Below are 27,511 nucleotides of genomic sequence, written 5' to 3' on the forward strand. Positions count from 1 at the left end.
AAGGATGTAATAGAGAAATGGAGGTCATTTAAGGGTGAAATTATGAGGGTACAGAATCTTTATGTTCCTGTTAAGGTGAAAGGAAAGGTTAAAGGTTTGAGAGCACCATGGTTTTCAAGGGATATTAGAAATTTGGTTCAGAAAAAGAGGGATGTCTACAATAGATATAGGCAGCATGGAGTAAAGGAATTGCTCGAGGAATATAAAGAATGTAAAAGGAATCTTAAGAAAGAGATTAGAAAAGCTAAAAGAAGATACGAGGTTGGTTTGGCAAATAAGGTGAAAGTAAATCCGAAAGGTTTCTACAGTTATATTAAAAGCAAGAGGATAGTGAGGGATAAAATTGGCCCCTTAGAGAATCAGAGTGGTCAGCTATGTGTGGAACCGAAGGAGATGGGAGAGATTTTGAATGATTTCTTCTCTTCGGTATTCACTAAGGGGAAGGATATTGAATTGTCTGAGGAAGTTATGGAACCTATGACAATTAAAGAGGTGGAGGTACTGGCGCTTTTAAGAAATTTAAAAGTGGATAAATCTCCAGGTCCTGACAGGATATTCCCCAGGACCTTGAGGGAAGTTTATGTAGAAATAGCACGAGCTTTGACGGAGATCTTTCATATGTCATTAGAAACGGGGATTGTGCCGGAGGATTGGCGTATTGCTCATGTGGTTCCATTGTTTAAAAAGGGTTCTAGAAGGAAGCCTAGCAATTATAGACCTGTCAGTTTGACATCAGTGGTGGGTAAATTAATGGAAAGTATTCTTAGAGATAGTATTAATAATTATCTGGATAGACGGGATCTGATTAGAAGTAGCCAGCATGGATTTGTGCGTTTAAGGTCATGTTTGACAAACCTTATTGAATTTTTTGAAGAAGTTACGAGGAATGTTGACGAGGGTAAGGCAGTGGATGTAGTCTTTATGGACTTCAGCAAAGCCTTTGACAAAGTTCCACATGGAAGGTTAGTTAAGAAGGTTCAGTCGTTAGGTATTAATGCTGGAGTAATAAAATGGATTCAACAGTGGCTAGATGGGAGATGCCAGAGAGTAGTGGTGGATAATTGTTTATCGGGATGGAGGCCGGTGACTAGCGGGGTGCCTCAGGGATCTGTTTTGGGCCCAATGTTGTTTGTAATATACATAAATGATCTGGATGATGGGGTGGTAAATTGGATTAGTAAGTATGCCGATGATACTAAGGTAGGAGGTGTTGTGGATAATGAGGTGGGTTTTCAAAGCTTGCAGGGAGATTTATGCCGGTTAGAAGAATGGGCTGAACGTTGGCAGATGGAGTTTAATGCTGAGAAGAGTGAGGTTCTACATTTTGGCAGGAATAATCCAAATAGAACATACAGAGTAAATGGTAGGGCATTGAGGAATGCAGAGGAACAGAGAGATCTAGGAATAACTGTGCATAGTTCCCTGAAAGTGGAGTCTCATGTAGATAGGGTGGTGAAGAGGGTTTTTGGAACACTGGCCTTTATAAATCAAAGCATTGAGTACAGAAGTTGGGATGTAATGCTAAAGTTGTACAAGGCATTGATAAGGCCAAATTTGGAATATTGTGTGCAGTTCTGGTCACCGAATTATAGGAAAGATATCAATAAATTAGAGAGAGTGCAGAGACGATTTACTAGGATGTTACCTGGGTTTCAGCAATTAAGTTACAGAGAAAGGTTGAACAAGTTAGGTCTCTATTCATTGGAGCGTAGAAGGTTGAGGGGGGATTTGATCGAGGTATTTAAAATTTTGAGAGGGATAGATAGAGTTGACGTGAACAGGCTGTTTCCATTGAGAGTAGGGGAGATTCAAACTAGAGGACATGATTTGAGAGTTAGGGGGCAGAAATTTAAGGGAAACACGAGGGGGTATTTCTTTACTCAAAGAGTGATAGCTGTGTGGAATGAGCTTCCTGTAGAAGTAGTAGAGGCCAGTTCAGTTGTGTTATTTAAGGTAAAATTGGATAGGTATATGGACAGGAAAGGAGTGGAGGGTTATGGGCTGAGTGCGGGTAGGTGGGACTAGGTGAGATTAATGGTTCGGCACGGACTAGGAGGGCCAAGATGGCCTGTTTCCGTGCTGTGATTGTTATATGGTTAATACAGTATAACAACTATTTACATAGCATTTACGTTGTATTAGGTACTATAAGTAATTGAGAGATGACTTAAAGTATAGGCAGTCTTTAAGTCGGATTTGTATGCAAGTCGGAACAGGTACATTCGGTATTATTTAGCGTCAGTCAAACATTTGGCTTGGTACACAGTATATATTTTACCTTTCTATGCATATAAAACACTTAAGAAATGTATTTATTTCAATAATTAAACCACTGCGTTGCTTAGTAATAATTGTAGCTTTCATCGGGGCAGGGCCTTTTACATGCTCCATTATTCTCACTTTATCCTTTAAAATTGTTCTGATTGTTGACTGACTGTAGCCTAACACTTTTCCAATGACTGACGGTGTTTCACCTCTTTCTGATTGCTTTATTATTTCCACTTTATTTTCAATCGAGATTGTTTTCCATCAACGGAACTGAAACACCGTGGATTCAGCAGCAGCCATGGGCGGCAGGTTCTGAGAACCCACCCCCGGGTTCTAAAGTTGACCCGCACTGAGACACGTTAAATAAGGGTCTTGAGTATTTGCATTTTTGGTATCCGTGGGGGGTCCCAGAACCAATCCCCTATGGATAAGGAGGGCGGACTGTACGTATATGTACATATACTACCTTGAGTTTCATTGTCTGGCCGGTATTTACAGGAGAATAAAGAAATATAACCATATAATAATTACAGCACGGAAACAGGCCATCTCGGCCCTTCCAGTCCATGCCAAACGCTTACTCTCACCTAGTCCCACTGACCTGCACTCAGCCCATAACCCTCCATTCCTTTCCTGTCCATATACTTATCCAATTTTTAAAAATGACAATATCAAACCTGCCTCTACCACTTCTACTGGAAGCTCATTCCACACAGTTACCACTCTCTGAGTAAAGAAATTCCCTCTCGTGTTACCCCTAAACTTTGGCCCCCAAACCCTCAACTCATGTCCTCTTGTTTGAATATCTCCTACTCTCAATGGAAAAAAGCCTATCCACATCAATTCTATCTATCCCACTCATAATTTTAAATACCTCTGTCAAGACCCCCCTCGCTCAACCTTCTATACTCCAAAAAATGAAGACCTAACTTTTTCAACCTTTCTCTGTAACTTAGGTGCTGAAACCCAGGTAATATTCTAGTAAATCTTCTCGGTACTCTCTCTATTTTGTTGACATCTTTCCTATAATTCGGTGACCCGAATTGTACACAATACCCCAAATTTGGCCTCACCAGTGCCTTGTACAATTTTAACATTAAATCCCAACTCCTATTCTCAATGCTCTGATTTATAAAGGCCAGCATATCAAAAGCTTTCTTCACCACCCTATCCACATGAGATTCCACCTTCAGGGAACTATGCACCATTATTCCTAGATCACTCTGTTCTACTGCATTATTCAATGCCCTACCATTTACCATGTATGTCCTATTTTGATTAGTCCTACCAAAATGTAGCACCTCACACTTATCAGCATTAAACTCCATCTGCCATCTTTCAGCCCAGTCTTGTAACTGGCCTAAATCTCTCAGCAAGCTTTGAAAACCTACTTCATTATCCACAACGCCACAAATACAATAGAATAGTTGAAAAACTATACATAAAGACTGACAAACAACAAATGTGCCAAAGAAGACAACTTCTGCAAATAAAAATAAATAATGCTGAGAACATGAGTTCTGCAGTCCTTGAAAGCGTAGATTGTTTCTTCTGGTTTGCAGTCAAGAAGAAGGTGCAAGACATTTCATTGCAGGATTTACAACCAAGTGTTATCCATTCATTGGCCCCTCCCTCCCCTCCTCAAGTTACTGAAACATGTCCTCAAATTGTAATCATTGTCTTCTTCAAAGTAGGAGCTGAAGTTGCTAAGCAACTGTTTGCTAACAGACTCTGAGAACTTGCAAGTGTGCATTCATTTCTCATGTTGTTTGACATGTTCCCTTATAGAGATGCCCATGTTGGCTCCCACCATTTGCTGCTCCCAGTATGCTGCTGGCCTCATTGGTGTGACAAGGCCTTTCTTGTTGTTTTTCAATGTCTCCGATGATCAGAGACATTTACTGAAAGGAAAATTGTACAAATCATGCAGAAATTAAAGTAGATAATTTAAAAACATTTTAACACCGTATGCAACTTTGTTAATAAAACATGAACTAAAGTAAAGTGTGGAGAAAAAACTCTACCATTTATAGAAAATGAATGGGACTGTACTGGATGGTCCTAGAGAGTTATAGCACAGAAAGAGGCACTTTGGCCCATCAAGTCTGTATCAATCATTCATTTTACACTAATTCTACATTGATCTAATTTTTTTATTCTCTCTTCCCCCACCTCCCTTCTCCCCCCACCCCCCACCCAATTCTCTTCTACAAATAGGAGCAGACTTATGCCATTCAGTGTATTGAGTCTGCTATGCCATTTGATCATGGCTGATTTATTTTCTCTCTCAACCCCATTCCCCTGCATTTTCCCACTATTCTAGTACTTTCAATACTTGGTCGGCTTAAATGCGATCCCTCCTTACTTTTCTAAGCTACAATGAGTACAGGTTCAGGGCATTCAAACTCTCCTCATACATTAGCCTCTTTCTTGTGAACCTCCTCTGAACCCTCTCCAATGCCAGCATATCATTCCTTAGATATGGGACCCAAAACTGTTCACAGTACTCTAAACATGGCTTGACCAATGGCCTGTGAACCTTGTTGATCATGTGAACCAGTTACCAGCTGCTGGCAAGTGCCTAAGCGGGAGAATAAATATTTAACCAGATTACATTCCTGTGTGTTCACAGCTAATGCTCCAGCTTTCTGATGATAAGCTGCAGTCAGCTGATCCCAAGTGTGCCATGATTAAAGAGATAACTCATTAGACGCCTGCAGCTCTGAGCTCTATCATGTATCAGAAAAGTTTTCTAAAAGAAATACTCTATTAAGGCCTTCTCTATCACTGCCTGCCACAGAAAATATAACAAATAGGACTGAAATATTGCAGCAATTTCAGGAGAAGTTATTTGACAGTATTTGAAAGAGTTTCTTCCCTTGGGAACAGTTGTGAAGGCTGCATTTAAATTGTTTCACAAACATGCTTCATATTCTAGAGAAGTAGTTTATCTCAGCCATGGTATTTTCTCACTGTTTTGAATGTACAGTAGAAGTTGGTTTGTCCAGTTTTGGTTTTGAATATGACCTTTGTAGTTTATGCAATTATAGAGTTTCTGCAGGGTTTCACAGCCTCAGAGATACGGGCAGTATTTGGTCATCTCAATTGAATGATGACTTTGTCTCACAGCTCCTTCATTTTGTGTTTGTAGTCAGAAGTGAGAAATCATACAGGGTAGTGGGATTTTTGCCTATGCCTACTGAACTATTTTTAAACCCCCTCCATTTAATTTCAACTCTATAAAACTCTTGTTCATCCACATTTGGAGTATTGTGTTTGGTTTTGGTCATCTCATTAAAGGAAGGATTTGGAAGCCTTGGGGAGGATGCAGAGGAGATTTACTAGGATGTTGCTTGGATTAGAGATCATTCCTAGTGAGAATAGGTTGAGTGATTTAGGACTTTTCTCTTTGGAGTGAAGGAGAATGAGAGATGACTTGATAAGAGTTGTATAAAATGGATAAAGAGTGGAGAGCCAACGCCTTTTTCCCAGGGTGGAAATGGCTAATACAAGGGGCAATAATTTTAAGGTGATTATTGGAAAGTACAGGGGTATGTCAAAGGTAAGTTTTTTTACAAAGAGGATGGCAGGTGCATGGAATGCACTGCCAGGGTGGTGGTAGAGGCAGATACATTATAGACATTTAAGAGACTCAGACAGGTATATTGATGAAAGAAAAATGGAGGGTTATGTGGGAGGGAAGCTTTAGATTGATCTTGGAGTAGGCTAAAAGGTTGGCACAATATTCTGGGCCTAATTGCCAGTACATTTACAAGGATGTTGCCTGGATTGGGGAGCATGCCTTACGAGAATAGGTTGAGTGAACTCGGCCTTTTCTCCTTGGAGAAACGGAGGATGAGAGGTGGCCTGATAGAGGTGTATAAGATTATGAGAGGCATTGATCGTGTGGATAGTCAGAGACTTTTTCCCAGGGCTGAAATGGCTAGCATAAGAGGGCACAGTTTTAAGGTACAGAGGAGATGTCAGGGGTAAGTTTTTTTACGCAGAGAGTGGTGAGTGCATGGAATGGGCTGCCAGCGACGGTGGTGGAGGTGGATGTGATAGGGTCTTTTAAGAGACTCCTGGACAGGAGCTTAGAAAAATAGAGGGCTATGGGTAACCCTAGGCAATTTCTGAGGTAAGGACATGTTTAGCACACCTTTGTGCTGTAGATTTTCTATGTTTCTATACTATGCTGTTTTGTTCTAATTCCCAAAAATGCTGGTGATTGTCAAACCACTCTGAGGTTTTGTTCAAATTTAAATCCAGCAAGTTGTTGTAATTTGAAATGCAGCATTTGAGGGTGCAGTGGAAGCAGATTCAGTGTTTAAATCCGAACAAGAGTTGGACTTCCTTTACAGATACTACCTGACCTACTGAATTCATCCCAAATAATTTATTTTTTTGTGCAGGAGTTGAGGTAAAGTTGGCATATTTGGATAATGGGTACTTTGCATCAGTCTTCACTGTGGAAGACATCAGCAGTGTGTCAGAGGTCCGTGAGTCTCAGGGACCAGGAGTTAGTGCTTTTGCTATTACAAAGGAAAAAGTGCAAGGAAAACTCAAAAGTCTTCAGGTGGATAAGTCACCTGGACCAGATGGATTACGTCCCAGAGTCCTGAGAAATGTTGCTGAAGCGATAACGGATGTATTGGTCATGATCTTTCAAGAATCACTTGTTCTTGGCATGGTCCTGGGGGACGGGAAGATTGCAAGTGCACTTGGCACTTTAAGAATGGAGGATGGCAAAATAAAGGGAATTATGGGCTGCTTAGCCTAATCTCAGTGGTTGAGAAAATGTTGGAGTCTATTCCTAACGATGACGTTTTAGGGTACTTGGACACTAATGATAAAAAACGTCAAAGTTAGTGTGGTTTCTGTCAAAGGAAACCTTGTCTAACAAATCTGTTCTTCAAGGAAGTAACAAGGAGGGTGGACAAAGGGGAGGTAGTTGATGTCATGTAGTTGGATTTTTGGAATGCATTTGATAAGGTGCCACGCATGAGGCTGCTTAACAAGATAAAATCCTATGGCGGTGCAGGAAGGGTACTGGCCTGGATAGAAGAATAGCTGTCAGGTAGGAGGCAATGAGTGGAAACATCTGAGGTGCAGAGGGACTTAGGAGTCCTCATGAAAAACTCTCAGAAGATTAACTCACAAGTTGAGTCTGTGGTGGAGAAGCCAGATGCAATGTTGGCATTTATTTCAAGGGGAATAGAATATAATAGCAAGGGGATAATACCAATTCTTTATAAGACATGCCGTACTTGGAGTACTGTTAATGGTTGTGGGCCTCATATCTCAGAAAGGATTTGTTGTCATTGGAGAGAGTCCAGAGGTAGTTCACAAGGATGGTTCCAGGAATGAAGGGGTTAACATATGAGGAGTGCTTAACAGCTTTGGGCCTGTACTCACTGGAATATAGAGGATTTTAAGAGGCTTTTAAGAGGCTTTTAGATAGGTACATGGAGCTTAGTAAAATAGAGGGCTATAGGTAAGCCTAGTAATTTCTAAGGTAGGGACATGTTCGGCACAACTTTGTGGGCTGAAGGGCCTGTATTGTGCTGTATGTTTTCTATGTTTCTATACTGTTTATCCTGGCTTCCAGCATGAAGACGAAGAACCGAAACATTATAGGCCTGTGGACAATTGTCAAGTTAAATAGGAATAACAAAGAGCAGATGGATATAATGGGCCTTTTCTCTACACTGGCACCATAGCCTGCAGATGCAAGAATCTGGAGCAAGGCACTGCAGGAAGAGCTCAGAGGTTTGAGAAGCTTCAAGTGGAAGGTGACGGGAGGAATAGTATGGAGGGGGGATGGTTCAGAGAGAAGGAATTGTGTTTGTTCAGGGTCAAGGAACCTACATCAGGTATTATTGAGAGTCCTGATGCAGAGTCTCCACGCAAAATACCTTTCCCCTTTTAGATGCTGCTCAATCCACTGAATTCCTTTTTTTTCCATTTTTTCTGTACAGCTTAATTCTGAGTATAGGGTTAATACAGACCAACAGAAATGTAGGTTTGTTTAATATACATTTTGCACACAGAACATTTCTTAAAGATAATTGAAGTGCTTTATGCAGTGTGGGGAACTCTGTTGAATGTAGATTTACCAGCGTAATAGCCAGAATGGGGAACTATCAGGAAGGAAATGAGATAACGCAGAGGCACAAAAGACTGCAGATGTTGTAATCTGGAGCTGTGATTCAGGGTATCAATCCAAAACATCTACCATTCTCTTGCCTCCACAGATGCTGTCTGAGCTGGTAAATTTCTTCAAGTAATTTGTATTTTTTTCTGCAGGAGATGATGTAGATTTGGATAAAAGTTGGCCTATTTGGATAACGGTTGACAGTACCTACCCTGTCTTCCATCATGATTATGCCAGCCAGAGTCCTAATATGTACTTGCTGCAAATGAAAAAAACAACCAAATTATGGTCAGTGAATACAATCATTGTTTTTCTTCCATTCTGGAAACCTGAGCACAAAACTAGAAATGGTGAGGTATTTCAGGTAGGGCAATAATGACCTCTGTTAAGATACAGTACTATGCAAAATTCTTAAACATATATCTATAGCTAGAGTGCCTAAGACTTTTGTACAGTGCTGTACAGGCACTCCCCGGGTTACGTACGAGTTCCGTTCCTGAGTCCGTCTTAAGTCGGATTTGTACGTAAATCGTAACAAGTACATCCGGTATTATTTAGCGTCAGTTAAATGTTTTTCTTAGTATGTAGTATATATTTTACCTTTCTATGCATATAAATCACTTAAGAAATGTATGTTTTCCAATAATTAAACCACTGTGTTGCTTAGTAATAATTGTAGCTTATGGGGCAGGGCCTTTCACATACTCCATTATTCTCACTTGATCCGCTATCCTTTAAAATCGTTCTGATCGTTGACCGACTGTAGCCTAACGCTTTTCCAATGACTGATGGCGTTTCACCTCTTTCCAAATATTTTATTATTTCCACTTTATTTTCAATCGTGATCGCTTCCCATCAATGGAACAGAAACACTGCGGGCGGCGGGTCCTGACCTGTGCCGGCTCCTGAGGTCCGCTGGGTCCTAAGGACCACCGCACTGATTTCCCCCGATCTTAAACTGCACCGCACTGTTAACTGGGACAAGTGGGGGCTGTGCTGGGTTTGGGTATTTGATCCTCCACAATATTCTGCGTGGGAATTTAAACTGGAGGTGGCAGTGTTTGTTTTTACGAGGTCGAGTGTGAGCTCGACATCAACCCGGCATGGATGGTACGGGAGTCACTGGATCGACATCAACCCGGCACGGATGGTACGGGAGTCACTGGATCGACATCAACCCGGCACGGATGGTACGGGAGTCACTGGATCGACATCAACCCGGCACGGATGGTACGGGAGTCACTGGATCGACATCAACCCGGCACGGATGGTACGGGAGTCACTGGATCGACATCAACCCGGCACGGATGGTACGGGAGTCACTGGATCGACATCAACCCGGCACGGATGGTACGGGAGTCACTGGATCGACATCAACCCGGCACGGATGGTACGGGAGTCACTGGATCGACATCAACCCGGCACGGATGGTACGGGAGTCACTGGATCGACATCAACCCGGCACGGATGGTACGGGAGTCACTGGATCGACATCAACCCGGCACGGATGGTACGGGAGTCACTGGATCGACATCAACCCGGCACGGATGGTACGGGAGTCACTGGATCGACATCAACCCGGCATGGATGGTACGGGAGTCACTGGATCGACATCAACCCGGCATGGATGGTACGGGAGTCACTGGATCGACATCAACCCGGCATGGATGGTACGGGAGTCACTGGATCGACATCAACCCGGCATGGATGGTACGGGAGTCACTGGATCGACATCAACCCGGCATGGATGGTACGGGAGTCACTGGATCGACATCAACCCGGCACGGATGGTACGGGAGTCACTGGATCGACATCAACCCGGCACGGATGGTACGGGAGTCACTGGATCGACATCAACCCAGCACGGATGGTACGGGAGTCACTGGATCGACATCAACCCGGCACGGATGGTACGGGAGTCACTGGATCGACATCAACCCGGCATGGATGGTACGGGAGTCACTGGATCGACATCAACCCGGCATGGATGGTACGGGAGTCACTGGATCGACATCAACCCGGCATGGATGGTACGGGAGTCACTGGATCGACATCAACCCGGCATGGATGGTACGGGAGTCACTGGATCGACATCAACCCAGCACGGATGGTACGGGAGTCACTGGATCGACATCAACCCGGCACGGATGGTACGGGAGTCACTGGATCGACATCAACCCGGCATGGATGGTACGGGAGTCACTGGATCGACATCAACCCGGCATGGATGGTACGGGAGTCACTGGATCGACATCAACCCGGCAGGGATGGTACGGGAGTCACTGGATCGACATCAACCCGGCACGGATGGTACGGGAGTCACTGGATCGACATCAACCCGGCATGGATGGTATGGGAGTCACTGGATCGACATCAACCCGGCATGGATGGTACGGGAGTCACTGGATCGACATCAACCCGGCATGGATGGTACGGGAGTCACTGGATCGACATCAACCCGGCATGGATGGTATGGGAGTCACTGGATCGACATCAACCCGGCACGGGAGCGGTCTGTCACTAAATCAAACTCGGGACTCTCCGTTCTCTAGCCCGGCGCTGATCTGACTGTGCCACCAGCCGACCAGAATGGGGGGGCGGGGTCAGGGTGAATCTTACTAAGAAAAATTTAAGCCAAATACAAATTTAAACACTCAGTGTCAATGGCAACGACTTAAAATGGCGGATGGCGTTCTCCTGCCTCGGTTCATAAGAACGAGTTGTCCGTAAGTCGGACATTGTAACTCGGGGTCTACCTGTATAATCAGATGAATTTGTAAATAAAAGGAAGAGCAATTTTAAATATTAAGGAAGTATCCTTGATGGTAAATACATACATGCCTCCATTATCATTTAGTAGTGATTATCTGTTCATTATCTCTTTGCTATCGTGGAAGCAATTGATTGCCATTACTAAAATGCTGACACTTTAGACGGATGTCACAGGTTATAAAGCACTTTAGAATGTCCTGAAAGGGCATGAAAGATGTTGTAAAAGTATAAATCTTTTTCATACCAAAGGCCAAATGAGAGAATGTGGTTATTTCAGAGTATTTAAAATTCTTGTGACATGGCTTGCTATTTCACTTGCCTGAAATTAAATTTGTACCTTGACTTTTATTGACTTCCAGTTAGATTTCTCTTTGGTTCTACTAAGAGATTACATGCTTACTGGGCAGGGTGGGTGGATAATAGTTGATTGGCAAGGAAGTGGAGTGTCAGACTGGCCATAATGGTGTGCGACAGACTTAATGAACCCACTGGTCTCTTTCTGATCATTAATTTCATACCTAAAATATGAATTGCACAGTTGTCTGCACCATGTTGTGGCTTTTGCATTAAGCATTGTTGTTTGTTGATGTGCTGATGTGTCCTCTAAAGTGATTTGATGATGTGCATGAATTCTGTACTGTGTCAGGTTTCCCAGGAGTTTCAGTATACAGAGCTGGGGAGGAGGGGAAATCCTCCCAAATCAGCAAGAGGTTACATTAATCAGCAACAATAACCCAACTATTGATATTAAAGGAGCATCACATGGACAGAAAGTGGCATTACAAAGGATTGAGGCTTTCATGAATAACCATTATTCCAGTCTGATTGCTAAAGATTACTGACCCTCAAGGTGGCACAACTTCAAAGGCTTCTGCACTTAAATAGAGGCCTAGAAAAGGACAATGATAGGTCAGTCACTGTGATCTTTGTGTCGCTGCTTTCACTGAGTTACACATCAAAGGCAGCTGCCAGGTGGAGAATGGATCTGTTTCTTCTTGAAGTATTGGGTGTAGAGTGTCTGAATAATGATCTGCATTAGGTTACAGTTGCTTGTGTTTAAAGCCAAATGTTTTGTTGCTTGAGGTTTCATCTTACATTTGTTGGTAATGTTTCTGTTAACAGGAAAAACAGTAAATGTGAAGCCTGTGTGCAGAGATAGACTTGACTAAAGCTACTGAATGGTTTCAACATGCTTCACTGCAGATTTCTACTTGTTTGTGCTAATCTTGTGGTTTATTAAATTCTCAATACCTGTAATTGAGATTAATTGGTAGAACTTTAGTGGATTATATTACTGGACTTCAGAAGCCCAGCAAATAAACCAGAAAATTAGGATTCACTCTCGTTCAAACAGCAATCAACTGCCCATACAATGATGCATTTACAAAGAAGGGCATTTTGTTAGGAGTGTGAGGAGATTCGATAAGTCACCAAAGAAACTTTTACAGTTTCTGTAGAGTCAGCTTGTCAGGTTGGAGGTCAGTGACTAGTGGTGTGCCTCAGGGATCTGTACTGGGTCCAATGTTGTTTGTCATATACATTAATGATCCGGATGATGGGGTGGTAAATTGGATTAGTAAGTATGCAGATGATACTAAGGTAATTGATAATGAAGTAGTGGCTTTCATTATCGTTGTGGATAATGAAGTAGGTTTTCAAAGCTTACAGAGAAATTTAGGCCAGTTAGAAGAGTGGGCTGAGCGATGGCAGATGGAGTTTAATGCTGATAAAGTGTGAGGTGCTACATTTTGGTAGGACTAATCAAAATAGGACATACATGGTAAATGGTAGGGCATTGAATAATGCAGTAGAACAGAGTGATCTAGGAATAATGGTGCATAGTTCCCTGAAGGTGGAATCTCATGTGGATAGGGTGGTGAAGAAAGCTTTTGGTATGTTGGCCTTTATAAATCAGAGCATTGAGTATAGGAGTTGGGATGTAATGTTAAAGTAGTACAAGGTATTGGTAAGGCCGAATTTGGAGTATTGTGTACAGTTCTGGTCACCGAATTATAGGAAAGATGTCAACAAAATAGAGAGAGTACAGAGAAGATTTACTAGAATGTTACCTGGGTTTCAGCACCTAAGTTACAGGGAAAGATTGAACAAGTTAGGTCTTTATTCTTTGGAGCATAGAAGGTTGAGGGGGGACTTGATAGAGGTATTTAAAATTATGAGGGGGATAGATAGAGTTGATGTGGATAGGCTTTTTCCATTGAGAGTAGGGGAGATTCAAACAAGAGGACATGAGATGAGAGTTAAGGGGCAAAAGTTTAAGGGTAACACGAGAGGCAATTTCTTTATTCAGAGAGTGGTAGCTGGTGTGGAACGAGCTTCCAGTAGAAGTGGTAGAGGCAGGTTTGATATTGTCATTTTTAAAAATTGGATAAGTATATGGACAGGAAAGGAATGGAGGGTTATGGGCTGAGTGCAGGTCAGTGGGACTAGGTGAGAGTAAGCGTTCGGAACAGACTAGAGGGGCCGAGATGGCCTGATTCCATGCTGTAATTGTTATATGGTTATGTAGTAGAGAACATTCTGACTGGTTGCATCACAGCCTCGTACAGAAGATCCAATGCACAGTATCGCAAGGAAATGCAGTGGTTTCAGACTCGATCAGCTCCTCACATGCATAACCCTCTTCACTGTCATGGATCCTCACCATCTGGAACTTGTCCTTTTCATTGGAGAGGAAGGTACAGGAACCTGAAGGCCCACTCAATAGATTTAGGAACACGTTCTTCCCCTCCACCATCAGATTTCTAACTGGTCCATGGACCCATGAACCCTACCTCACTATTCCTTTATTTCCTCTATTTATCTTGCTGTTTCTAGTCATTTTGTTAATGCTGCAGCAGTCTTCACATCATTTAGTTCAGGAATGATAAACCTAATTCTGATTCTAAAAGATGCTGTTTGTTTTAGCTGCCCATTTTTTAGATGCTAGAAATCAAGAATTAACAGACACAAAATGCTGGAGAAACTCAGCAGGCTAGGCAACATTTATGATGTAGATAAACATCAGGACTCGATGCAGAGTCTCAATCTGAATTGTTTACTCCCCTCTATTGATGCTGCCTGACTTGCTGAGTTCCTCCAGCATGTTGTGTGTTCTAGTAGTCCAGCTTGGCCTATAAGAATGGAAATGTGTTCCTCCCAAAAGTGACCTGATTTATCTTTGACCATATTGTTGCATCAGTTTGTTTGAATAGATAGATATTTTATTGATCTCAAAGGAAATTACAGTGTCACAGTAGCATTACAAGTGCACAGATATATAAACATACAAATATTAGCAAAGAAGTAAGAACGATAAACAGTCTAGCAGGAGGGAAGGCATCACTTCCCCAGCTGTATGTTGACTCATGTTAGAGCCTAATGGTCTCATGTGGTGTTCTTTGGAGCAGCGCAGTTGTCTTAGTCTATTACTAAAGTGCTCCTCTGTTCAGACAAGCTGGCATGCAGAAGGTGAGGAACATTGTCCAGAATTGCCAGGATTTTCCGTAGGGTCCTTTGTTCTACCACATCCTTCAGTGTATCCAGTTTGACTCCTATTATCAGAGCCAGCTTTTCTAATCAGGTTATTGAGCCAGCTGGCATCACCTGTGTTGATGCCATTGCCCCAGCAGCACACCACCACATAGAAGATTGTATCTGTGACAACAGACTGAAGGAGAGGCCTGCACACTCCAAAGGACCTCACTCTTCTCAGAAAGTAGTGGCAACTCAGTCCTTTTTGTACACAGTCTCTGTGTTGGTGCTCCACTCAAGCCTGTCACCTCCAGGTTCTTGTCGGTCCTCACCACATCCATGTCCTCACCATCAATAGTAACGGAGCAGTGCAGGCTTAGTCTTCCTAAAGTCCATCATCATATGATTTGTCTACTGATGTTGAGCTGCAGGTGATTCAGCTTGCACCCTTTGACAAACTCCACCACCAGGGCCCTATATTCATCCTCCCTTCCTCCCTTTATACACTGGACTCTTGCTGAGTCATCAGAATTTCTGTAGATGACATGACTCAGAATATTGCATAATGTTTAATAATGATGAAGTGTAAATTCAACTACAGACCAGTTAGTGATCGTCCTGCTCTAAGTGGCTATAGTATTGGGAAAATATGGAATAATAAATGGATGAATAATGTATTTGACTGACTTGTATTCTTCGAATGCAATATTAAGAGTCGCTTGAAGTAATGGGAAGAGTTTCTGGGAGAGGTACTTCCATTGTGTACACAGAGTTCAATAAAGGCTTTTGGCAGTGTTCCATCAAACGCCAACAGTAAGGCCCATGGGATTAGAGAGACAATGGCTTCGTGTCCTGACTGGCTGAGGACCAGAAAGTAAGGTAGAATGATTGATTGTTTTCTGTGCTGGAAGGAAGTCTTCAGTCTCCCTTAGGGATCAATATTGAGGCCACTCAGTTTTTCATCTAAGGATTATTACCCTGGACTTGGATATCCAGGGCATAAATTCCTAAATTTCTAGCATAATACGTATACTGGTAAAATAGTGGGTGTTGCCGACATAACATCATCTATCTATCAAGTATGAAGTAACTACTTTCGGTGGAAAGAATGAAATTCTATGTGAACTAAGTATTATAATGTTAACAGGGATGCAGAAATGGACGCACAAGGCTGTATCCATGCAGCTCTTTGAAGATGACTTGACAAGTTATGTAGCCAGTTTATAAATCAAATCAGATGGGATTCTGGCTTTATTTATAGGTGGACTGAGAACAAAGGGAAATGAGCTGAACTTTTATAAAGCATTGCTTAGCCTTCAGCTGCACCACAGTGTTCACCTTTGTCATCACATTTCAGTAATAATGATGATGCTTTAAGAGTGCACTAATCAGTATACAATGAGGCCGTTATGGATAAGAGATGGAGGTGTGTGTTAAACTGGGAAAAAGAAGTGTTTGCCCTCTTTATTGGGGAGGTGGTTTAAAGATTTGAGTAATGTGTTTAAACAAAATAAGTAGAACTTATTTTCAGTGGCTTGGCAATCTGAATACACAGATTTCAAAGTTTAAAGTAAATTTATTATCAAAGTGGTCCTACCGGCCCTTCAAACTGTGCTGCCCAGCAATCTCCATCCTAACACTAGCCTAATCATGGTACAATTAACCTATCAACTGGTATGTCTTTGGATTGTAAGAGGAAACTGGTGCGCCCAGAGGAAACACACACCGTCAAGGGGAAAATGTACTAACTCCTTACAGACAAGAATGGGAATATTCTAGCTTGAGATTTGTTTTTTGCAGGCAATTACAGTATAACAGAGAGCTATGATAGAATTAATGAAGAACTACACACAAAGACTGACATACAACCAATGTGCAAAAGAAGACAAACTGTGCAGATTTAAAAATAAACAAGTAAATAAATGAGGCACACCACTTATCTGTAAGGTTTCAGTGTAACTTGTTCTGACTTGTGATCCAGGTTCCTCCCAGAGTCTGATTAGCTTTCATTAGTAATAGTCTTGCCTGCTGTTGACAGGGTGTCATCAGTGATCATTGCAGTTCCTTCATGCCTTTTCCAATGGAGACTCTTTCATGCTGCGCATAGCCCTGTTATTATCTTTTCTCTATTGCCCTCAGGCTGATGGATTGCTGTGTTAGTTTCCTGATCCACTTCACGCCTGGACCTTGTTACAAGACATCATGCCTAGACAGTTAAGTTGGTAGGGTGCCCTCTGTCAGCAGTGGCTCAGTGGGTTGCCCTCCTGCCCCTCTTCTTCAGAGGATGCCAACTTCAATTCCCGAGACTAAATAAATTGACCCTCCAGTGCAATGCTGAGGGAAAACTTCACTGTGGACCCGGAACATCGACAGTTTATTCCTCTCCATAGATGATGCCTGACCTACTGAGTTCCTGCAGCAAATTGTGTGTTACTGTTGAAGGTGACATCTTTGGGTGAGATATTAAACTGAGAACCCAAAAGTGGGAATATTTTAAAGAGGGATGGTTCATCACTCAATGTGGTCACTGTTTCAATACAGTTTATGGAAGCTTAATTAGTGCACGTTTACTGCTTTATAATATTTCAGTGGGACATCCTGAAAGATACAAAAAGTGCAGGTCCTCCTTTAACTCCCAAAGATACCTCATGGCATTTGGATCAAGGAGAGGGATAATTTTGTGGCAAGAAAGGAGAATGAGTAGGAAATATTCCAAAAGCCTCACTTCTGCCAAATGCTATAGGGCTATTAAAACAAAAAAAACTTCACACCACTTTAAAAGTTTCTTGCCCCAGGTAGTTAATCTGATCAACCATTCTAGTTACCTTCCCACCCCTTCTATCTATTACCCTCGTCACTGCACTGCACTATACACACTTTAAACCAGACTTTATAATGCAGTTCACATTGTAAACACATGCTGGCATTTATGCACACTTTATTCCACATCCATACTTCTAACATTATTTTTTATAATTCTCATTCTTTATAATTGTTCAATGTTGTTTATTTTTGTTGCTTGTCACACCAACACTCCACAGTAAGTTCCTAGTGCGTGTAGTAATATATGTAGTGAATAAGGTATTCATGAAAAATCCTTGATATTTCATGAATCCTGTAGGCAGCAGAATATATGTATTTTGACTGATAACAGATTCAGCTGTTTAATCTTGAAAATGTTATGAATATCTAGAGAACTTACGAATGTGTATTCAAAGCCTTCAACTTTGATACTGTTCCAATTGCTAAAAGTGGTCACTGTATTTAGGATTTTAAACACTGTTATGACTGAAATAGAATGTGACCTAGAAGATCAGTGTAGCGATGATTCTCAGGCTGATTAAAATTGCATGCAAAGCCGTTTTATATGAGAATGCGTCAAAGGATATTTATTTTTAATCATCTGCTGCAATATTTAAATATGATGGGGGAAAGTTTTGTGCATAGTGCCAGCTAATCTATCTCAACAACTTGATGTTTCAGAATGTTTATTTTTAAACACCTTTTGGGCTTTATAGCCTGCTTTAAAAGTTTCCATCTTGCTCTTTTCTTTGAAAGTGGGCTCCTCTAGTAATACTGGGTACATTTCCATGGTAACATAGAGGTTGGCACGGTGCTATTACTACTCTGGATGTCATAGTTTGGTGTTCAATTCCGGTGCTGTCTGTAAGGAGTTTGTATGTTCTCCCTGTGACCATATGGACTTACTCGGGTGCTCAGGTTTCCTCCCACAGTCCCAAAGATGTAACTGTTAATAGGTTAATTTGTCATTGTAAATTGTCCTATGATTAGGCCAGGGTTAAATAGGTGGGCTGCTGGGTGGTACAGCTCGGTGAGCCAGACAGTTTGTTCTGCACCGTATCTCTAAGTAAATAAGAACTGTTGAATGCTTGATATTTGCATCATGTGTATCAAACTGAGCACCTTTAGGGAAATGATGGTCATAAATACCAGGTTGAATTATTGAGCCTGTCATCCCATGGCTCAGCACCCTGTCCCATCTCTCAATGCATTACCCTCCAACTTCAGAGTACAAAGGAAACTCACAGTAAAATCGTTCGGCCAGTTTAGGAATGAGATACGAAGTTAGACTGGGGAGTGAGAAAAGGGTAATAAAGCAAGTAAAAGATCCAAGTTGGCAAGCATCTGTGGGAAAAGGCACTTATTGTTTTTGGTATGGAGCTCTTTGTCAGTACAAGGATGGAGTGTCAGAAGTGTTTACTCTATTTCTCTTTTCATAGAATCTGCCCAACTTGTTGAGTCTTCCCAGATTTCAGATTTCCTGCATCTGTATTTTCGTGAATTGGGAGTAAATTCAAACACCACTATACACCTTGTTAATGCAAATATCAAATCAGCCAATCATGGCAGCAATTCAAAGTATACAAGCATGCAGACATGGTCAAGAGGTTCTGTTGTTCAGACCAAACATCAGAATGGGGAAGAAATGTCATCTAAGTGACTTTGAACATGGAATAATTGTTGGTGTCAGACAGGATGATTTGAGTATTTTCAGAAACTGTTCATTTTGGATTTTCACACACAGCAGTCTCTAGGGTTTACTGAGAATGGTGCAAAAACCAAACATCCAGTGAGTGGCAATTATGAGGGCAAAAACGCCTTGCTAATGAGAGAGGTCAGAGGAGAATAGCCAGACTGGTTCAGTCAGATAGGAAGATGACAGTAACTCAAATAAGCAAGTGTTACAACAGTAGTGCGCAGAAGAGCATCTCTGAATGTCGAATCTCGAATTGGATGGGCTACAGCAGCAGAAGACCATGAACATGCACCCCACCCAAAGGCCACTTTATGAGGTACAGGAGGTACCTGATAAGGTGGCCACTGAGTGTATCATCATCATCTTCCCATCACCACAAAATCCATTGCATTCCAAACAACTCCCTCCTTCTGTGCGTTGCACAGTCTGCCAAGAGAGGAAAAACAACTGGTCTATATCCTTCTAGGTTATTTTAGTAGTAAAGCTATGAAAAAGAGCCATTAACCGTCTAGCCTAAACAGTCGGTGAACACTCGTATAATGGAGGGATATCTGAAAGAAGATGTATGTTTGATGTCACTAATAAATCTGACAAGCCTTTATAGCTGGCAAAACTATAAAAAGCCAGATAGGAATTCAGCAGAAACTTCTTTATGCCTAGAGCAGTGGAATTTGCTGCGGCACTTAGGTAGTCCTTCATTTAAGCAAGATGGACTCAAATCCAAAGACACTCTGGGAGCACTGGCATATGCCATGAGATTCATAGGACAACCACAAATTTGTTTTTATTGGACCTGTATTCTGCATTTGTGTCGATCCTCAATGCCATGCCTTGTGTATTTATGTAGGAGAACCACCCACCACCTCCACCGCCACCCCCCTCGAATGCTACAGTTACAACGTGTGCTTCTAGCTCCCCACGACCATCGCTGGGGCCAGTGGACCAAGTGGCACACCCAAGGCCACAAGTGCGACCGAATATGTAAGTGTGTGTGCGTGTATTTAAATTTTCAAATGCAGTTATTTTATAATCATAACCTAGTTGAAAAGGAATAAACTTGTCCCATGTTCCCTTCTCAGGGAGAAGGAGGTGGCTGATGAATGAATTCCCAGTTTGTTCATAACTTGGCTTTCATATTTTCAGTTTGTACTGTGGTCAGCCACTTAAGAACTAGCTTTCGTACTGGTAGTTAATAGCATTATTCCAATGGTACTCAGTTAGCCACACCCACATAGGAGGAGTTCACCTCTTGCCCGGCAGAATATCAATCCTGAAAAAATGAGGATTTGGTGGGAAAAAAAGAGGTATACAAAGATCGAGCAAGAGAGACCGTTAAAAACAAAGGGAAAGACATTTATAATGTTTGCAACTCTTTATGGGTAAAGTGAGCTGAATTGTTCAATTTCACTGATAATAATTTCAATGCTGTCCTATAGACAAGAAGTACATACCTATTTATTCTTTCTCTTTCAAGAAGGGGAGATGTAGTAGTAGTTAATACTGATTTTTCTGTGCCAGTCAGTTACGTACTCACACATTCTGTATAAACAGAATATCAACAAAGTTTATTTGAATATCCTGCATGCTGGCCTCCTGGTGTGCTCTGCATTGTCCCCTCAATATCAAACACAACAACTTTAATCAAATATTTTGTGGAGTTTACAGTGATCACTTCAACTGCATAGACTTTGTTGAAAGAGAAGAACAGATCATTGATCCAGTGACCAAGATCATAGATTCCTGTATCAACTTTCCTTCATCTCAGCTAAACTGAATCTCTTGTCCACAGACAATTGGTTCAGGTCACTGGGTTGTTAGTTTAATGCTTCAACTACCAGACCACCTTAAGCATGAGTGTATAAGTCTCTTAATCGGAAAGGTTAGTAATGTGTGTAAGCAGAGTTAAAGTCAAATTTATTGTCATTTTCACAAGTGCATGCATGCACAGGTGCAATGAAAAACTTGCCTTGAGTAGCATTGCAGATACATAGCATCGTATAATCACCATTCACAAGAAAAAACATCAATTAATCTTAAATATTACATGGTAACACAATAGAAACAAAAGAAAGTCAAAAGTCCATTTTCGTATAAAATGGTCATGTTTGTTGCTAAACTGTAGTGAGTTGGTTGGTTCAAAAACCAAGTGGTTGAAGGGGCAGTAGCCATTCTTGAACCTAGTTAGATTGTACACCAGTGGTGCTGCTAATAGCAAGTCAGGATGTACTGTATAATAAAAACAAGTGTGGCACATTGTAACACCATGCATTGTATGGGGACATATCATTTTCAGGATATAATTTATAATTGAGTGCGCTGAACGCAGACAAAATTGGAACTCTATCTTCTATATCTAAATAAGCAGTTTCTAGCTCTAAACAAGGCCAATATGCCTCCTCTCACTAACTTTGCAGGTACGTTGCTTTGTATCCATACACACCCCGGAAGGAAGATGAGCTTGAGTTGCGAAAGGGTGAGGTATTTCTCGTGCTTGAGCGCTGCCAAGATGGGTGGTTCAAGGGGACATCGATGCACACGGGCAAAATTGGTGTTTTTCCTGGGAACTACATGGCTCCAGTAACAAGGTCAGTAAATCTTCCCAAAATAAGGCGTTGTGTAGATGGTGAAATGTTAGTGGACTGGTAATTCAAAAGGAATCACGAGGTGCTCAGCTTGTTAGTCAAAACATATCTGGTTTGCTCATACATACAGAAAGGTGCTGGGAAAGGGCCAGTAACATCATGAAGGATCCCACCCACCCTGCTCATGGACTGTTTGACTCACTCCCATCAGGGAGGAGGCTATTTTGCATCCACACCAAGACCACCAGACTCAAAACCAGTTACCTTCCCTGAGTAGTAAGGCCGATCAACACCTCCATCCAGTAACCCACTCCTCTACCAATACTTTATCATTTCCTGTCAGTCAGCCTATGTACAGACGCTCCTGTCTCTAGCATCACTTCATGGACATATAAACAATCTGTGTATATAAGCTATCTTATGTATTTATATTGATTATGTTTATTATTATTGTGTTCTTTATCTTATTGTGGTTTTTGTACAGCATTGGATCTGGAGTAACAATTGTTTTGTTCTCCTTTACACTGAAACAATCTTAAATCTTGAATTTCATATACTTTAGCAAGGAAAGCTACAAGTTTCACTAAGACTCCAGACCCACTGTGATGTAATTGACTGTACAATACTTAATTGTATTAAGAAAAAGTCTTGCAGAGAATAATAAGATATCATAGGTAGCATGTTTCTTGGAACCCTTATTGTAAAAAGAAATAGTAAATTAACTTAGCAGTATCTCGTATGGAAAGGCTCATAAAGAATTTGAGCATACAGGTGTTTTTATATATGAATCAACCTGCTCTCAAAATCAAATGCAGTATGGTAACTTGTAGTAAGTGTTATGTATGTGCAGAGCAAGACCAACAATGGAGTTGTAGAGTGGAACATTTTTACTAAGTCATGTTAGCCACGGTATACACAGGGTCATCTCACAGTGCTGGGTGACGAACCTGCCCCACTGAGATGAAAATGTGCATAATATAAAGCTTTTGGCATAGAGAGAGAACATCTTGCGTGTAGGAGGACAATCGATGGCCTGTGCAATCAATTGACTGCATGCACACTTGCCACATTTTCACCGTTGATCTGATACAGTTTAGGAAGACCAACATAAAGGTTTGCATTATTTTAATTGTGTAAAATATTTTAGTTTAACATCAATTTCTCTTATGTCTGGTCATTTTACCCCTCCCCATCCCTCTTCTCTTCTCACCTGCCCATCACTTCCACCTGGTGCCCCACATCCTTCCCTTTCTCACATGGTTGACTCTCCTCTCCTATCAGATTCCTTCTTCTACAGCCCTTAATCTTTTCCACCTATCTCATCCTAGCTTTTTATTTCATCCCCTACCCTACTTACCTGGCTTGTACTCCTCCCCTCTCCTCATCATCTTATTCTGGCTTTGCCCCCCTTCCTTTCAAGACCTGATGAAAGGTTTCAGCTTGAAACATTAACTGTTTAATCATTTCCATAGATGCAGCCTGATCTGCTGAGTTCCTCCATCATTTTGTGTGTGCTGATCTAGTTACCTAGTCTCTGTTTTTTTCCTTTGATTTTATATTACCACTCAAAATGAATTTTCTAAATTTGATACTAAGTTGTAAATTTGGCCTGACCATTTTGGGTTTGGCTGTGGTGCAGATGACCTGGAAAGTACGAAGTTAAACACGGCAGAAATGTCACTGACCAAGGTGTAATTGCTAAGTGCCATTTTGAACAGACTTCTTCATTTAAAAGGTTACCCTGAATACGAGAGGGAAACTGGACAACCAAGAATAACACACACAAAATGCTGGAGGAACTCAGCTGGTCAGGTAACATCTGTGGGGCCATGACCCTTCATCAGGTCTAGAAAGGGAGGAGGAGGGGAGAAGTTATTGGAGGGTATAGGCATGAAACATTGGCTCTATTCTCTCCATTGATGCTGCCTAACCAGATGAGTTTTATGTTTTTGTTACTCTGGATTTCCAGCATCTGCAGATTCTCTTGTGTTTATGGTCCAGAAGTGAGGTTATGTTGACTGTTCAAAGCTAAAGGTTGAAATGAAACTTAAAACAAAAACTTCTTTATTTGAACCACTTAATTAAAAAAATATAATTAGCTTTTCATTATAGTTGCAATTCATTCCCAAGCATGGTAAATGATCAATATCAACACACACAAAATGTTGGAGTAGCTGAGCATGTCAGGCAGCATCCAAAGAAATGAACAATCAACGCTTTGAGCCGAGACGTTTTTTCAGGACTGGAAAGGAAGAGGAAAGACATCAGAATAAAAGGAGGGGGAAGGGAGGATAGCTAGAAGGTGTTAGGTGAAGCCAGGCAGTGGAAGAGATAAAGGGTTGGCGAGGAAGGAATCTGAAGGGAGAGGACAGTGGTTTACAGGAGAAAGGGAAGGAGGAGGGGCACCATGGTGAGGTAAGAAGAGATAAGAGGCCAGAATGGGGGATAGAAAAAAGGAAGAGATGGAAATTTTTTTTAGCAGAAAGAGAAATCGATATTTTTTGCTATCAGGTTGGAGATTACCCAGGTGGAATATAAAGTGTTGATCTTCTACCCTGACGATGGCCTCATTGTGGCACTCTTTATTGTATCTTTTGTGAGGTTTACAATATCTTGTGATGCCTCTGTGTCTTTAGTTGCCAGAGTTTAGAAGAATGAGGGTGGAATCTCATTGAAACGTACTGAATATTGAAAGGCTTAGATAGAGTGGACATGGAGGGGATGTTTCCTGTAGTAGGGGAGTCTAGAACCAGAGGACACAGCCTCAGAATAGAAGGACAACACTTTAGAAAAGAGCTGAGGAGGAATTTTTTTTAAGCCAGAAATTCATTGCCACAGGTGGCTGTGGAGGCCAGGTCATTGGGTATATTCAAAGCGGAGATTGATAGGTTCTTGATTAGTTAGAGTGTAAAATGTTACAGGGAGAATGCAGGAGAATGGGGTTGAGAGAGAAATAGATCACGATTTATAGACTGAATGGTGGAGACACTGTGGGCTGAATACCTAATTTTGCTCCTATTTGTTAAGGTCTTGTGGTTTTAACAATATTAACTACCTGCACTGCTATCTTGAAGGATCTTTGGATCCATGAAGGTGGCAGAGGAGCACCAGGGCCCCTCTGTTCCTCATTGCTCCCTTGGGTTTGAACAGTCATGTCCTCTAGCTTCGTTCTTGCTTCCAAAATACATCACCTTCTGAATATCCCTTTCACAATACTTAACATCTTCTGCTTTGAATAAGCTTTTGATTGCCTCTCCAAGTGCCTCTTAGTTCCTTTTTTGTGCCATTCTCGTGAAAAATTCCTTTGAATATATTCAAGTGCTATTTAATTATATATCTATTAAAGAATGTAAAGATTTGCAAACTCTGTCTTCTTTCTTAAATCTTCCAAATACCAGAGGTATGAGGTTGTACATAGCAAAACTGGCGGGATCGCCCTTATTTTGAGGAAGAAACCTGAGGGGTGGCTCAGGATTTCAAATTATGGAAGATTTTGTTTGTATGCAGAGGCAGAATTTCCATCTGTGGGGAAGAGCATAACAGAGGCCATCAACAGTAGTTAGAGACCAAGCTGGTCATCAAGAGCTTAGAAGGTTGCCAGCTTGGGTTGATTGTGCTGTTTCTATCTTATTTAGTAATTGAAACTGGAGCCCGTATTGTGATATCAAAATAAAAGGATGTATTTTGTGGTGCAGAGAAGGGAAACTTAATTCCTTACTCCATGCAAAGGAATGCGAATCTTGCTCTAAACAGTTGTACGTCAGTTGAGAGTCCCTACCTATTATCAGATATGTTTGGCTCACTAATTTATTATTTTAATTGTAGAGCATCTTCTGGAGCAGGTCAGTCAAAATTGTCAGCAGTAGTAACAGCACAAGGTGGTCGAGGAACCACCACAGTCATGCCCTTGCCAGCATCTCAATCCAAAAATCCTGGAAATGGCCTGGACTTCGGCCGACCCATCAGCCCGACGCCTCCGCTCCCCACTGCGGTGATATCAGCAGCACATGCACAGGCCACAAATCCACAGGCGAAAGTCCTGATGCACATGACTGGCCAAATGACGGTTAACCAGGCCCGCAACGCAGTGCGAACAGGTAAGGCCATATTGGCAAGATGCTGTTATGTTTCAGGTTACTCAAACTGTTAATTTCATTAAACCTGGAAGAATGAATGCCTTACTTAGTGACTGCTGTTTGAATTTGTATTTCTGTAAATATTTCAGTAAATTTTAATCTCGAATTGGGTGATCCCCCACTCCATTTTTGATCAATATTATAACACTGCAATCCTGACATGAAGCATTCCAACCTTCCCAATGCCCTCGTCCCAGTCTCCCTGTCTGACATTTTCTATCTCTTGCTTTATAGTCCAGGTTTTACGCTAAAACGTTAACCTGCTGAAATCTCTTTATTCCCCACAGCTGTAGCCCAGGGCCAAGAACGACCAACGGCAGCAGTGACTCCTATCCAAGCGCACAACCCAGCCTCTCCCATCCCCACGACTTCAGTCGCTCACCAACAAGCCACCTCCCTGCAGCAGCCGCAGCAGGTCCTACAGACGGTTGCCCCTTTCGCGGTGGTCACAGCTCCCTCGGCAGCCAGGCTGGGCGTTGCTCTCACCTCCGCCGCGTCCGCCATAACCCCTCCGAATGTCAGTGCCACAGCGCTGGAGGGGGAGCCGCTGGGCATAGCGACGTGCGCCATCCCAGCTGTTCCCACCGCTGCCCCTCCAGCAGTATCAGCTGCTGGGAAATTTGAGAAGGAGAGCAGAGAAAAGGTGAGGTGCTTATCCTTGTTTCTGCTACTGGGGAGCCTTCATCAAGGGGATGTTGTATAATCACAGCCTAGTCTTACAGGAACATGCACAAAATGCTGGAGGAACTCAGCATCTATGAAGGGGAGAAAAGAGTCCATGTTTCAGGCCGAGACCCGTCATCAGGATTAGAATCGAAGGCAGAAGAAGCAGGAATAAGAAGGTGGGCAAGGGAAGGAGTACAAGCTGTCATGTGATAGTGAGAGAAGCTGGGAAGGGACAGGTGGAAGATTTAAAGGGCTGAAGAAGAAGGAATCTGATAGGAGAGAACAGTAGACCAAGGAAGAAAGGGAAGGAGGAAGGGAACCAGTGTGAAGTGATGGTTCTGTGAGGAGAGAAGGTGTGAGAGGGGAACCAGAATGAGGAATGGAGAAATTACTGTTCATACTAACAGGTTGGAAGCTACCCAGATGGAATGTGAGGTGTTGCTCCTCTGCCCTGAGTATGGCCTCATCTTGGAAGCAGAGGAGGCCGTGGAAAGACATGTTAGAATGGGAATGGGTAGCCACCAGGAGATGGTGCCTTTTGCAGCAGATGAAGCAAAGTTACTAAACAATGCAGTTCCTTAATCTCACTGATGTAGAGCATGCCGCATCAGAAACACTAGATACAGTTGATGACCCTGACAGGCTCACAGATGAAGTGTGGTCTCAACTGGAAGGAATGGAGATGAGGTAGGGGGTGAAGGGGCATATGCAGCTCCCGTCCTGCTTGCAGGGATGGGTGCCACAACGGAGATTGGCAGATCGGCACGAGTGGGCAAGGCAGTCACATGCAGAGAAAACCCTATGGAAAGCAGAGAGAGGGAGGAAGGGAAAGATGTGCTTAGTGGTAGGATCCCGTTAGAGATGGCAAAGATGTGCTGGGTAGAGAGGCTCGTGGGTGGTAGATAAGGAACTGTTATGACAGCAGGAGAATGAGGTGAGGGTAGATGTGAGGAATATGTAGGAG

The 27,511-nt window shown here is 42.1% G+C and overlaps 1 protein-coding gene across 3 annotated transcripts in view; it reads left to right on the top strand.

Annotated features, from left to right (window-relative positions):
• The window catches only part of sh3rf1 (SH3 domain containing ring finger 1), a 190,733-nt gene that overhangs the window by 151,114 nt on the left and 12,108 nt on the right, over nucleotides 1-27,511 (top strand). For all 3 annotated transcript variants that reach the window (XM_059974115.1, XM_059974116.1, XM_059974117.1), the window contains 4 exons: nucleotides 20,011-20,144; nucleotides 21,578-21,748; nucleotides 25,571-25,842; nucleotides 26,169-26,524. In XM_059974115.1, the coding sequence (XP_059830098.1) occupies nucleotides 20,011-20,144; nucleotides 21,578-21,748; nucleotides 25,571-25,842; nucleotides 26,169-26,524 (933 nt within the window). The remainder of the gene's footprint in view (nucleotides 1-20,010; nucleotides 20,145-21,577; nucleotides 21,749-25,570; nucleotides 25,843-26,168; nucleotides 26,525-27,511) is intronic.

This window comes from Hypanus sabinus, chromosome 7 (genome assembly GCF_030144855.1).
Source record: "Hypanus sabinus isolate sHypSab1 chromosome 7, sHypSab1.hap1, whole genome shotgun sequence".
NCBI classification, from domain to species: Eukaryota; Metazoa; Chordata; class Chondrichthyes; order Myliobatiformes; family Dasyatidae; genus Hypanus; species Hypanus sabinus.